Source organism: Scylla paramamosain, chromosome 1, assembly GCF_035594125.1.
Source record: "Scylla paramamosain isolate STU-SP2022 chromosome 1, ASM3559412v1, whole genome shotgun sequence".
NCBI lineage: Eukaryota > Metazoa > Arthropoda > Malacostraca > Decapoda > Portunidae > Scylla > Scylla paramamosain.
The window spans coordinates 15,527,501-15,541,775 of NC_087151.1; the positions used below are offsets into that span (position 1 = coordinate 15,527,501).

Sequence of the window (14,275 nt, forward strand, 5' to 3'; positions counted from 1 at the left end):
CTTCAAGTTCTCTGTTCGTCCCCTCCCCCCCTCTGTCTGTCTGTTTGGTGTGTGAGTGTGTGTGTGTGTGTGTGTGTGTGTGTGTGTGTGTGTGTGTGTGTGTGTGTGTGTGTGTGTGTGTGTGTGTGTGTGTGTGTGTGTGTGTGTGTGTGTGTGTGTGTGTGTGTTGAGTAAGTGAGAAATGAAATCTTGTCGTTTGTTTTTTTAATCTGCTAATAATAACAATGATACTAGTAGTGGTGGTAGTAGTGGTAATAGTAGTAGTGGTGGTAGTAGTAGTAGTAATAGTAGTAGTAGTAGTAGTAGTAGTAGTAGTAGTAGCAGCAGCAATATGAATAAAAAAAAAACATTCGTGGCGAACCTCAACCGAAAAAAAAAAGAGAAAATACAAGAGAAGTACAGGTGGGGAGCCGGAGGAGGAGGAGGAGGAGGAGGAGGAGGTGAAGGAGGAGAAAATGGAAAACAGAGAAATAAAGGAGTTGAGAAGGAAGAAGAGATGAAAATAAAAAAAGAGGAAAGATTAAGTGAACTTTTCATCTTTCATTCCCTTGCTACTTTACTTACCACCACCACCACCACCACCTTTCTCTCCCCTAAGCAATGACAAATTACTGAAATATCAAATTTGTCACTCTGCTAATAACAAGCGCATGTGTGTGTGTGTGTGTGTGTGTGTGTGTGTGTGTGTGTGTGTGTGTGTGTGTGTGTGTGTGTGTGTGTGTGTGTATGTGTGTGTGTGTGTGTGTGTGTGTGTACGTGTGTTGGCGAGGGGGGCGGCCGTGCAAGGTTTTCCAGGCCTATATTTAGCAGCACCCAATGAGGCTCCTTAGGCTGCGGGAGCTGACGAAATGTTTGCTTGTTGACGGGGATGGTGCAGCGGGCCGGGGCGGGAGGGGGCGGGGCAGGGAGAGGGAAAGGAAAGGTTGGGGATAGCGTGCGTGAGTTGGGGTTAGATATACACGTACGGGGCGCCGGGACGAAATGAGATGGGGAAGGGCGGGATGAGGAAAAAAGAGGAATTGGGGAGGTCTTGCTTTGGTTGGGGTCAAGTACTATACTCGTAGTTCTCCCGTGTATCCTTGGTCTGTTTCTTTATAGCCGTGACAGAAAGTTAAGAGTTAAGAAGATTAGCAAATAGAAAGTTTGAAATGAGTTGAGATGCTGGGGAGGGCAATGTTTGGATGGGGCTTGGTTAAGTACACTCTTACCTCTCCTGTCTCCCGTGTATCCCTGTTCTTTAAAATTTTGATGGGGCTAGATAGTTTGGGTTAAGAGTTAAGAAGATTAGCAGTAGAAAGATTAAATGAGTTGGAGGGGATAAATATGTCAAGCTATTTAATTTTTCTCTCTGCTCCTCCTACTCCCTTGTCCTATATCTTCACCTTTACCGTGGGTGTAGAAAGTCAAGATGAAAGCAAGATCTAAGAGGAAGATAAGCAAGTAAAAAGATTGAACTTATTAGGAGGAAAGATGGCAGGCAGTTCCATTTCCTCCCTTCTGCTCCCCTGTCCGCCTCTATTTCCCCTTTCTTTTTACTCCTGCTTGGTAATGAAGGCGGGGTGAGGGCGCCACGGCCGTCATCCAACCGCTGATGATCGAGGCAAGGGGAAGGAAGACGTGACACGGTGGTAACTTTGGTTGTTGTGCTTGAGTTATGCTGCTCCTCCTTTTTATTTTATTTTATTTTTTTTTGTAATAGGGGGTCTGATAAAAGGCTACAAAAAGGTAGAAAATAAAGGTCCAATGCTGTAATAATGGTGACAGGGCCTTGAAATAACTACAGTCCTTACTAATCACGTGTGAAAAAGGTTTGGCAAGTGGTATATGAACAGAAAAATGTCTACTCAATTGTCTCGATTTTTTTTTTTTTTTTTTTTGTTACAGTCGTGTTGGTCTGTTAAATTCCAGAAGTGACTGTGACTTTTGTGTGTGTTGCAGGATGACTTTGGCATTGTAAGCCGTGTATTGCATGGTAAGGATGGCTGTAGCCATGTGTATTGCAAGGCAGGAATGACTGTAACCGTGTACGTTGCAAGGCAGGGATAACTATGTGTATTGCAGGCCAGGTATGAATGTACGTAGTCTTGTATGTGGTAGGGGCAAGGGCGACTGTAGCCATTAGTGTCGCAGGCCAGGCAGGTGAAGGTAATACGAAGCCTTGTGTTGCAGGGCCGCGCGCCGCAATCCCCGCCCTCCATCACCATGAGTTTCTTTCGCCCGTTCTCCCTCGGGTTGGAGTTCATTACGCTGCAGGTGATGACGCCCCTTCCGCGAGCCTTGGCTCATGCTGGCCGCCGCGCGCCGCCCGCCCGACAGACAGACAGACACACACACACACACACACACACACACACACACACACACACATACACACAGACCTAGAAAATACGGTGCAGCCAAACGTAGCTGATTGGTGCTGTGTGCTGTGTTGTGTTGTGCTGAGTGTAGACTACTGTGGAAGGTAATATCATTTTGGGCAAAATTCAACGAGCAGGAGGATGAGGGACGATTTCTTTTTTACGGGGAAGTAAATTCACTAGTGTCTTCTCATTGACTTTCAGGGTGACGAATGGCGAACAGCGTCAGATGTATTATACATGACAAGGCCTTGCCTTAATACTTACTTCTCTCACTCTTTGAGCAGTGACAGAGCGTGTAGCCATCACAACATTACTTTGACTTACTAAGAAGCTCATTTGGCATCGCAGAACAGCTTGTCGTTCACTGAGTAGCTCCTTCAAGACATACGGAGCGAAATATGACAACAAAATCTTGAGAGAAAAGAGTCTAGCTAGCAAATGGTCGCCGCTCAATTTCGTGCACGTCAGATTCTGCCCAATGTGACGCTGTTTGTGCTGCGCTCAGGATGGAAGTAGCATGTTAATAATCCAGATTGTTCTTGACGCAGTTCCAGTGATGAATATGCGAACCTTTCAGTTTTTACCTATAGTGTGTATTACTGTTCCTTTCGTCAGTCCTTGGTGGCTATACTGATAACGAATGAAAAGTACTGTTTCATGATTATTACCAGAGGAAAGAAAAGCACGCATCACGTATTATAAAGAATTCTTAAACTTATACTTTGTCTAGAGAGAGGTTAAGGGAGAAAAGTCCACCGTCCCAGCTTTACAAAGTCCGAGATGCAGCGACGTTTGGCCGAACACTTCCTCCATTGCCTGAACCTTCACCCTCGAACTCCTTTCTTTTCCTATAAGGCGCGGGCGGCGGCGGTCTGTTTAGCATATCATATTCTTCTTGATTGTGGATATGACGCTTCTTTGTGCTTCCTCCATTACAGTGTCCTGCTTCTTGTGTCTGTGTGGGCCCGTAAGTGTCCTGTGGGTTATATATATATATATATATATATATATATATATATATATATATATATATATATATATATATATATATATATATATATATATATATATATATATATATATATAATTTTATTTACGTCTTTTTTCTTACCTGAAGCGGCTGCGGTAAAAATTGCAGGCGCTTCAGATTACAATGTCGTGCCAAGTAAATGAGGGAAGGGATGGTGTGTGTGTGTGTGTGTGTGTGTGTGCGTGTGTGTGTGTGTGTGTGGGTGGGGGGCTTGGAAAGAATAAGTCCACGATTGACAATTATATATATATATATATATATATATATATATATATATATATATATATATATATATATATATATATATATATATATATATATATATATACTTTTTTTTTTGTACAAGTATTTTCTTTTATTATTATTAATTCTAATTGCTTATCGATTTAGTAAAGAAAGAAAAAAAATGTCGAGGGTGAACACAGGTCTTATTTTAGGTTTTCAATGTATCTTCCTTATTAATGTTGCTTTTCTAATTCAGGAAAAATACATTGGACTTACCTTCGTTTATCAGCATAATGTTACTTTCCTAATAATGTAAGATAAAGACAAAAAAATAAATAAATAAATAAAAACTAACCTTCAACTCAACTAAAACTAAAAATAAGAGATTAATATTTCAATTTTAACAAAAACACCAAACACTCAAACCAGAGCAACTAAAAAAATCATAATGATAAATAGATAAATAAATAAATAAATAATAAGAATCTTTATTCTTAACGTGTGTCTCGGTAAAGGGAAGGAACTGTTTTCTCTCCGCACCTCCGTGACTATTTTTGTTCCTGGACGTGAGCAAGAGTGTCTGGCTGGCGTGTGAAGGCCTCGCGTGCCCACTCAGAGGCTTATCCCAAACAACACTCACGCCTTTTTCTTCTTGACGCCCTCAGGGAGTCAGTTTGGTGGAGTGTGAAATGACGCACGCAGCGCAGCGGAAGGGCGTTACCATCTCCTGCCCGGTAACCGCCCACCATGCTACATACATATATACATAGATAAAGATTGGCAGGATAGGTAGATAGATAGATAGATAGATAGATAGATAGATAGATAGATAGATAGATAGGTAGACAGATAGGTTGATTGATTAGTTGATTGATTGATTGATTGATTGATTGATTGATTGATTAAAAAATAGATGACTGGATGGATAGATAGATAGAGATAGATGAAATGATAGATAGACACATAACACAATAGACAGGCAGTGGTGTTGCAATAATCCAAAGAAAACACCACATTTCTAACCGTGGCTGGGCTACACGGTCACGAGCCACGAGAGGAGGAATCAAAACAATACCACCAATTGCTTCATTGAACAGACATGTTTAAAGTCAGTGGCGCAAGGTTACGCCGCGTCATTATCAGACTGCGGCGGAGAGGTCATGAGGTCAGCAGGTGAGCGTTGGACGGTTTCCTACCTGCAGTAATGAGAGGCAGGTGAGGTGAGGTGATGCGAGGCGAGGCAGTGCGGGAATGCTATACCGCCTTGCCCCCCTCACTCACAACCTGCAACCCTTTAACTTTTTGATGACTAATAACAGTATGCCACTTGTAACTCTATTATATATATATATATATATATATATATATATATATATATATATATATATATATATATATATATATATATATATATATATATATATATATATATATATATGTATAATATTTTTTTATCAGTTAGATGAAACATAAGAACATAAGAACATAAGAACAACAGCAACTAGACGTAAGAACATCGGAGAACTGATTACAAATCCCTACCATACATAATATTTTCCGGTACATACATTTCACAGGTAAATGTACAAGAACCAGTCAGTTCCAGTTCCAGCGGCGAATTGATTGTAGCCTTCTCTTTCTCACAGTAACAGTAGCCACACAACCACGACCCCGGGATGAGTACACAGTAGAGTAAAGGTTGTGTGTCCACGCTTACATGTACGTAACACCTCACCAGTAGTGCGATCAGCCGCCCTTCCTGCACCATCCGGCCACCGCCATGCAGAGACTCAGGGCCACCGCGTCCATGAAACCTGTGGCTATAGGCGCTGAGTTTATCCGGAGGGTACAAAACCATTCACTCCAGCCAGCCCTCGTTCACTTACTCACTCACTTACTTACTTACTCAAGTCTTACTCACTTATTACAATCCTCCTTCACTCACTCACTTACTCCAGCCCTGTTTTACTTATTCACTCACTGACTCCAACCCTTACTCATCTTTTCTTTATTTATTTATTTTTTTTTTTTTTACTTTCTCCACCTATCCCTAACTCACTTCAGTTCTCTCTCACTTATTTATATATTTATTTACTTGCTTATTAATTATTACATTTTATTTTTTTCCCACTTATTTACTCAGTCATTTACTCGCTTATACTCTCTCTTCAATCTTTTCACACTTATTTATTTATTTACTTACTCGTTCTGTTTTTGTTTTGATTTTTGTTAATTTACTCCAGCTCTTCTTTATTTACCCACTTGCTCACTTTTTCTTTTTTTACTTCCATACACCTTTCTCAGTCAGAGTTCCAAGGTGACTGTCTCTAAGGAAGCAGTCTACGAGTTTTATACATTCTCGAGAACCAGGCCGAAAATGTACTGATTGAGGTAACAATGTGTATTCATTGTGTATTTCAAAGGTAAACTCCAATAGAGCAATGCTACTTTCTATACCTTCTGAAAAACACAAGCGTCACACAATTGTCAAATATTGTTACTTTTATCCGTACTTGAGCAACATCACCATAAGACTCAGTTGTTGTGGCGTTTTAAGGCAGTCAATCAATCAGTCAGTCAGTTGTGTCAGCAGCCTCGAAATGTATAGTCCCTCGTTTGAATCTTCCTTGAGAGCAGCTCAGTTCAGCAAGCCATCTGCCAGAATACACTTGGTACAGTCACAGTCACAAGCTCATTAACCTACTGCACTCACTCCTACTGTACTGTATTGCCTTCCCTCAGCCTTATTAAAGGATAGATAGATGATTTACTGATCGAGGAAATTATATAGCAGTAATGATATATGACATTTTTGTCTTGATTTACAAAGAATTTTACTGTTTGTAAATTAACTTTGAGCGAAATATATTAAAATTAACTAAGAATTCAAAAGGTAAAACGCAATGCAATTATGAAAATTAGTTATTTATTAATTTACTCATTAATTTACCTATTTATTCATTAGTTTTATTTTATTTTTTAGAATCACTTGAAAGATGGTGGTCATCAAATATCATTTAAATGGTATAGGAGATATAACAAAGCTGACAAACAAAATCCTCAGGGTCAGTAATCAAGATAGGACAAGAAATAACAGGTTCAAGCATGGTAAAGTTCAATAAAAAAAATAAAATAAAAAAAAGAGAGAGAGGTGGAGAGACTGGTTCTCAAATATGGTGATAAAGGAATTGAATAGACTCAGTAAACAGGTTGTTAGTACTGAGTCAATAGGAAGTTTCAAAAGAAGATTAGATAAACTTATGGATGAGGATGACAGGTGGATATAGGTAGGCACGTTATAAACAAGGATTGCCACGTGTAGATTGGATGGCTTCTTGCGGCTTCCCTTGTTTTCTTTATGTTCTGAAGTGAGTGTTGTACGTTATTAAACTTTTGACCTCGACTCTACCGAAGCCCAACCAATACACACGAAAGCTTTTCGCGCACCCTACACACCCCACAGCCCGCAGCGCCAGACTCCTCTAGAGTGAAAGAATGTCAACACCTCTCAACCCTCACTGTGTATATAATAAGGAAACCAACTTTCCTACAACACATGTTCCGCCAGATTTCCATGAATACAACATTGGTTGGACGCTGTTGGGAAGGACAGTATGTGTGTGTGTGTGTGTGTGTGTGTGTGTGTGTCTCCCTGGTAGCGTCCTGCTAAATGTAATTTTTTTTCATTGTTTCCTTCTCACTCACGATTCCTTTCGTATAGATATTTCCTTTCATCTTCCTTGACACTGTAATCTTAGTCAAGAATAGAATGTTCGGTTCTTTTCATTATCACGTACGTCACACTAGACAAGAATTCCTCCTATAGGGGAGCAATTGTTCGAGGCTCTCATGCATTTATCCTGCTGCTGTCATGGCTGCCACACCAACATCCGAGACAACGCCACAGCAACCAACATTAGTGACTGTACGGGTGATTACTTTTACATACTGAAACCACTCTTGAATAGATCACTTTTATATAATGAAACCACCCTTGTATCCTAAACCAGACTGCAGTAAGGCGACCCATACACGACGTGATAGAATGATGTTCCTCTCTCCCATCCAGATGAAGGTCAACTCGCCTACCAAGAACAGGCGTTAGCACGTTCGATAACGACACGTCAATGCTTCATGAGCTGCGGCCCAGTTTTACTGGTACTCTTAAGAGGAAAACAGTTACTCGAGACGTGGCCGACAGAGGAAACCTTCCGCGTCGATGAGTAAGAGCCCATTGAAGAAGTAACCTGCAGCTCAGAGGAGTAACACACGAGGCAATGAAAACTTGCCCAGTGTTTCCTGTCAATCCCTTCAGTGAGGTGCAAGTGGCGAGTATGTGCCTGCAATTCCGTTTGCTTTCATCAACCTAAGAAGCCTCGCGTGCACGTTTTCTCAGCAACAAAGGACGGGAAGACAGTGATTGCCTTGTGTGACCCTTGCCAGTGTATGTCAAGGCGTCTCCTTTGCCGCGTCATAATGTGGTGGCTGGATTAGCGATAAACACAACTACCCGTCACATTTGGTGGGCCCGATGTTTTAAGGACTCATTTTAAATTTCAATGAAGACTGTGCTCGGCCGCCACCTCTCTCACGATAATCATCCCGAGTATTTACGTGCGAGAGAATATCTGGAGTCTCATCACCTCCATTAGAGTCAGTAATCGTCGGCGTCAGGAAGTGTCTTGTGTGTGTCACGTCTGGACCTTCTGCACGATGACAAGCCTGACTATTTACGTGCAGGAGGGCATCTGAAGGTTCATCACCACCAATAGAACAAAAAATTGTCGGCGTCAAGAAGTGTCTTGTTCGCGTCACGTCTGGATTTGAATTACACTGTGACTGCAAGATGCCGCCACCACCATCATCACCACCACTACCAAGCTGTATCCCCACCGTACCCTAGAAAATCCCTTGTGGTAGTGTGCGGATCCTTGACAAGGCAGATTATATCGGCTTCTTTCAGGCCTGATGGAGGCGTGCCTTCCTTTCATTCTTCCTTTTAACCTTCTTTTCTTTCCTTCTTTCATCCTTCCATTCTGTCTCAATTCCCATATTTCCGAATGTCTCTCCTTACTCATTTTCTCCTTTTGTTCTTCCTTTGTGTCTTCATTCCTTGCTTCTTGAGCACATTCTTTCCTTCCTTCTTTTCTTCGCTCTTTTTCATGTCCTTCCTTTTTCCTTCGTTTAATCTCTTCTTTCCATCTTTTATAAATTTCTTAATCTCTAGCTGTCTTCACTCACTCCTTTCATCCTGTATGACTTTCACGGTTCTGATAAAAGGCGGCGCCGAGGACGTGAGGAAACTAAAAGCTCCTCCTCCTCCTCCTCCTCCTCCTCCTCTTCCTCCTTCTCCTCCTCCCCTTCCTCCTCCTCTCCCCCTTTAACAGAGGTCACAGAAATCGCCTCACCAACACGGGCTTCATTTCGTGATCCGCACTCGCCCACCATCGTGGCCTCGGCAATTTTCTGTCGAATAAACAAAATTACTCGATTACTCTTTTCGAAACATTCGTCGGGAAATGGTTGACGACACACACACACACACACACACACACACACACACACACACACACACACACACACACACACGCACACACACACACACACACACACACACACACACACACACAAACACACACACACACACACACGCACACACACACACACACACACACACACACACACACACACACACACACACACACACACACACACGCACACACACACACACACACACACACACACACACACACACACACGCACACACACACACACACTTTATGTGTCACATCAAATAACTCTCCATAACTGAATGCAGCATTTGTAATATGCATTTCATTTGAAAATATTGAAAAAAATAGAAATTGATAACTCTCTTCCCCGCACATCCAAGCATCTTCAGAAAATCACCACTGAATAATAATAATAAGAAATGACACTTTGCTAAGGTTAGTTTAATATCTAAAATTACACTATGAATTTTTAGACATTAGATTTTGTTCACAATATTATAAGAAATTATGGTGGAATAGTTTTGAAAAGAAATTCTAGATGTGTTAAATATCCTTTCCTTAACTTAAATTATTCTTGAAGGTAGTCAATCTCAAAAAAAGTAATAATAATAATAATAATAATAGATAAAAGTGAAATGACGCATCAAAATTTGACGTTCTACAAGGGTGATTATTCACGAACCTTCACTTGCCAAAAAAAAAAAAAAAAAAAAAAAAAAAAAAAAAAAAATATATATATATATATATATATATATATATATATATATATATATATATATATATATATATATATATATATATATATATATATATATATATATATAATAAAATCTTGAAATTCGCTGAATAAATCTACTATATGAAAATCGACTGAAATTAACCTATAAAGTGACCATCTGACTGAAAATAAACTGACCGATTAACTGAACTGAGTGACTCACGGGACTGAGAACACTGTATGTGTCCTGTTGGCCTGTGATGTGCATGAGTGTGTTGAATCGTGTAGTGCCTTGCGGTCACCGCCTCGCCTCTTGACTTGCTGCATGTGCCTCACTTGCTCACTTTTATACAATTTGTCTTGTCTGCACGGAGACTTCGGTCATTTAATGGATAATCTGTTCACACACACACACACACACACACACACACACACACACACACACACACACACACACACACACACACACACACACACACACACACACACACACAAACCAAAGGCACAACTTGCTATAAAAAAAAATATGTTATATAAAACACACTATCATCCTTAATAAAGAAATTCCAGGTAAGATGCAATACAGTGGTATAATAACGAAAAGGTGTTTTATTTATTACTAATATATTTTTAATACTTTCTTCTTCTTCTTTTTCTTCTTCTTCCTTTTCTTCCTCCTTTTCTTCCTCCTCCTCCTCCTCCTCCTCCTCCTCCTCCTCCTCCTCCTCCTCCTCCTCCTTCTCCTCCTCTTCCTCCTCCTCCTGCCCGGTGACAGAAGCGCCGTGAAGAACAAGAGCGACGGGCGCGGCGGGGGGACACAGACCCACGCTATGAGTACATTTTCCAGGTGCTGGCGGCCTGTGCGGGCATTGCCAGACATCAGGTGATGGACCACGTGTTTGAGGAGAACCTGGTGAGTCTCTGCCTATTGTGCTTATGTACGTGTATGATTTCCATGTATTTATTTGTTTGTTTCCTTGTCTGTTCTGTATGATTGGCTCTTTGTCTGCTGATCGTTCAGTTTAGATGTCTGTCTCTCCTCGCTGGTTGACTGGTTGGCTTATTGGTTGGCTGGATGTCTGTCTCTTGTGTGTCTGTCTTGACCGGATGTGTGGCTGGTTAGCTGTTAAACCTGCTGGTTGGCTGACTGATTGTCTGGTTGGCTATATGTATGTTTGTATATACGTATGTCTGGCTGCTTGGTTGTTTGTTCATCCGTCTGTCTAGTTGGCAGGTTGTCTAGCTGTCTGGCTGTTTGCCTGTTTGGCTTGCATATGGCTGGCTGGCTGGCCCCTTTTCTCTCTGTCTCACTTGCTGGCTGGCTAATTATCTGACTGTCCTTGTGGGTTTCTGTCTACCACCCTGTGTTCATCTATCACCCATGCAGTGCAGGACACGTCACGCGCCGCTCACAGAATGAATAGACAATTAGAGTAACAGCATGACATAACCTAGGTAGGCAGGAATTAGATGAAGGAATGAGATTAAAAGCTTAGTAGGAGTGGCATTAAATAAACGGATAGTAGGCAGACATGTGTGGGGAAATAGAATCACAGAAGCTGGTGATGATTACATTAATAATAATGATGTAGTTACAATGGCATGGAATAGCCACATGTGTGGAGAAGTCTAATCATAGAAGCTGATGATGATGATAATAATAATGACAACCACCACCACTCACCATTCTCCTCATTGGCCTGTGCCACACAGCTGGAGGAGATCAGCAAGTTCCTGATGCCCGGCCAGTATAACAACATGGTGTGGTTTTACCAGGAGTGCGAGGAAAGTCCGGATGAAAAGACCACGCACGAAGAGGAGGAAGAAGCAGACGCTAAGGTACTGACTGAACTAGTAAGCCAGAATACATTGAAGATGCCAGTTCCAAAAGAAAGATGTTAAAAAGACTATCATAATTACGAGAAATGTCTTGTTGTTGTTACTAATGCTACCGTTGCTCCTGCTGTAATTTGGGTTTTTTCGTAGGCATTCACCATAGTAGTAGTAGAAGAAGTAGTAGTAGTAGTAGTAGCAGCAGTAGTAAGAGTAAGTAGTAGTAGTTAGTCGCCACACGGTAAGCTGAATTAGAAGACTTGTCCTAGGCCCCCCTTCTGTGTGTGTGTGTGTGTGTGTGTGTGTGTGAAGTCTTTATTCAAATCTCATAATATTCCTAATATTCCTTTACTCTATACCTTGCCTCACGCCATGCAGTCTCCCACGTCGCCGCTCCTGTCGCAGCCCTCCAGCGGACAGTCGCGACGTAACTCAGTGGTGAGCGGGCCCACCGAGCAGCAGCACTCCAGACGCAACTCCACAGCGACACAACACACTGAGGATGGTACGTGCTTCGACCTTCATCATTATACTCTTCTTTCTATTCCTACTCCTCGTCCTTTTGTTGTTGTTGTTGTTGTTGTTGTTGTTGTTGTTGTTGTTGTTGTTGTTGTTTCTGTTGTTGTTTTTCTTTTCTTCTTCTTCTTCTTCTTCTCCTCCTCCTCCTCCTCCTCCTCCTCCTCCTTTAACTTTTATTCTGAATTTTTTACAGTTCCTGGCCGGGATTCACTAACTGTCCCATGTTATAAAATTCTTCATTACGGCAGTTCTCATAAACGATTCACTAACGCTTTGTAAGTCCGCCATTTTATCTTTTTAACTCTACCGCGACTTTACTCTACAGCCGACAGATGACGTTGATGTGTTTGTTGGCATTTACTCTCAGCCAGCCATCGCAGCAAACATTTCCTCTTAGGTAGCAAGAGCCGATCACAGGAACACGAAGGCATCATGTGAACGCTGCCAAGGAAAAGTAGCATGTCACAACAACCAATACACGTTTATGAGAGCCCATATTGCTAATGGTGAAAATTAAATCAATTGTATTCTATTTAAGTGAACAGAAGGCTACATATTTCAGATTTTCATCGGAGATAATTTTGCTTCTAACTTACTAATGTCTCATGTAATGACAAAAATTTTTTTTACTCAAATTGACACATGGATCTTAAAAAAAATAAATAAAAAAAAAAAAAAAAAAAAAAAAAAAAAAATATATATATATATATATATATATATATATATATATATATATATATATATATATATATATATATATATATATATATATATATATATATATATATATATATATATATATACGAGCATATAGAAGATCATGGAAGCGGCGACATTCCTCCTGTTTTTTTGTTGCGCTTGTGGTGACAATATTACTCCATATATAGTGAAACAAGATAACATAGACGAAAGTTTGGCATATTAAGCAAGATAGGGATGATAAGTGAGAATAGAAAGGTATGTTTTGTAATGTATAATGTAACGCAGAGTTCTGATAATGTATTCCATGCCCTCCACGTGGATCAGACTAGCAGCGACAAAGCTGATATATATATATATATATATATATATATATATATATATATATATATATATATATATATATATATATATATATATATATATATATATATATATATATATATATATATATATATATATATATATATATATATATATATATATATATATATATATATATATATATATATATATATATGATTCCAGGTATGTAAAGCTGTCTTATTCTATATAAATGCCTGATAACGTTTGCTTCTTCTTCTTTCCCTCCTCTACTTCAACCAGATGGCACCACTGCTATCACATCTATTTCTAAAGCTGAACTCTTTGCTCAAACCTTTGCTAAAAACTCTACCTTGGACGATTCTGGGCTTGTTCCTCCCTCTCCTCCACCCTCTGACTACTTCATGCCTCGTATTAAAATTCTTCGTAATGATGTTTTCCATGCCCTCGCTGGCCTAAACCCTCAGAAGGCTTATGGACCTGATGGGGTCCCTCCTATTGTTCTCCGAAACTGTGCCTCCGTGCTTGCACCTTGCCTAGTCAAACTCTTTCAGCTCTGTCTGTCAACATCTACCTTTCCTTCTTGCTGGAAGTTTGCCTACATTCAACCTGTTCCCTAAAAAGGGTGACCGCTCTAATCCCTCAAACTACCGTCCTATTGCTTTAATTTCCTGCTTATCTAAAGTTTTTGAATCTATCCTCAACAGGAAGATTCTTAAACATCTATCACTTCACAACCTTCTATCTGATCGCCAGTATGGGTTCCGTCAAGGCCGCTCGACTGGTGATCTTCTGGCTTTCCTTACTGAGTCTTGGTCATCCTCTTTTAGAGACTTTGGTGAAACTTTTGCTGTTGCCTTGGACATATCAAAAGCCTTTGATAGAGTCTGGCACAAAGCTTTGATTTCCAAACTACCCTCCTACGGTTTCTATCCTTCTCTCTGTAACTTCATCTCAAGTTTCCTTTCTGACCGTTCTATTGCTGCTGTGGTAGACGGTCACTGTTCTTCTCCTAAATCTATTAACAGTGGTGTTCCTCAGGGTTCTGTCCTGT

The 14,275-nt window shown here is 40.5% G+C and overlaps 1 protein-coding gene across 3 annotated transcripts in view; it reads left to right on the forward strand.

Moving 5' to 3' along the window:
- The window catches only part of LOC135101337 (dynein axonemal heavy chain 5-like), a 95,893-nt gene that overhangs the window by 43,922 nt on the left and 37,696 nt on the right, over positions 1-14,275 (forward strand). For all 3 annotated transcript variants that reach the window (XM_064005200.1, XM_064005195.1, XM_064005208.1), the window contains exons 2-4: positions 10,622-10,759; positions 11,560-11,685; positions 12,058-12,184. In XM_064005200.1, the coding sequence (XP_063861270.1) occupies positions 10,622-10,759; positions 11,560-11,685; positions 12,058-12,184 (391 nt within the window). The remainder of the gene's footprint in view (positions 1-10,621; positions 10,760-11,559; positions 11,686-12,057; positions 12,185-14,275) is intronic.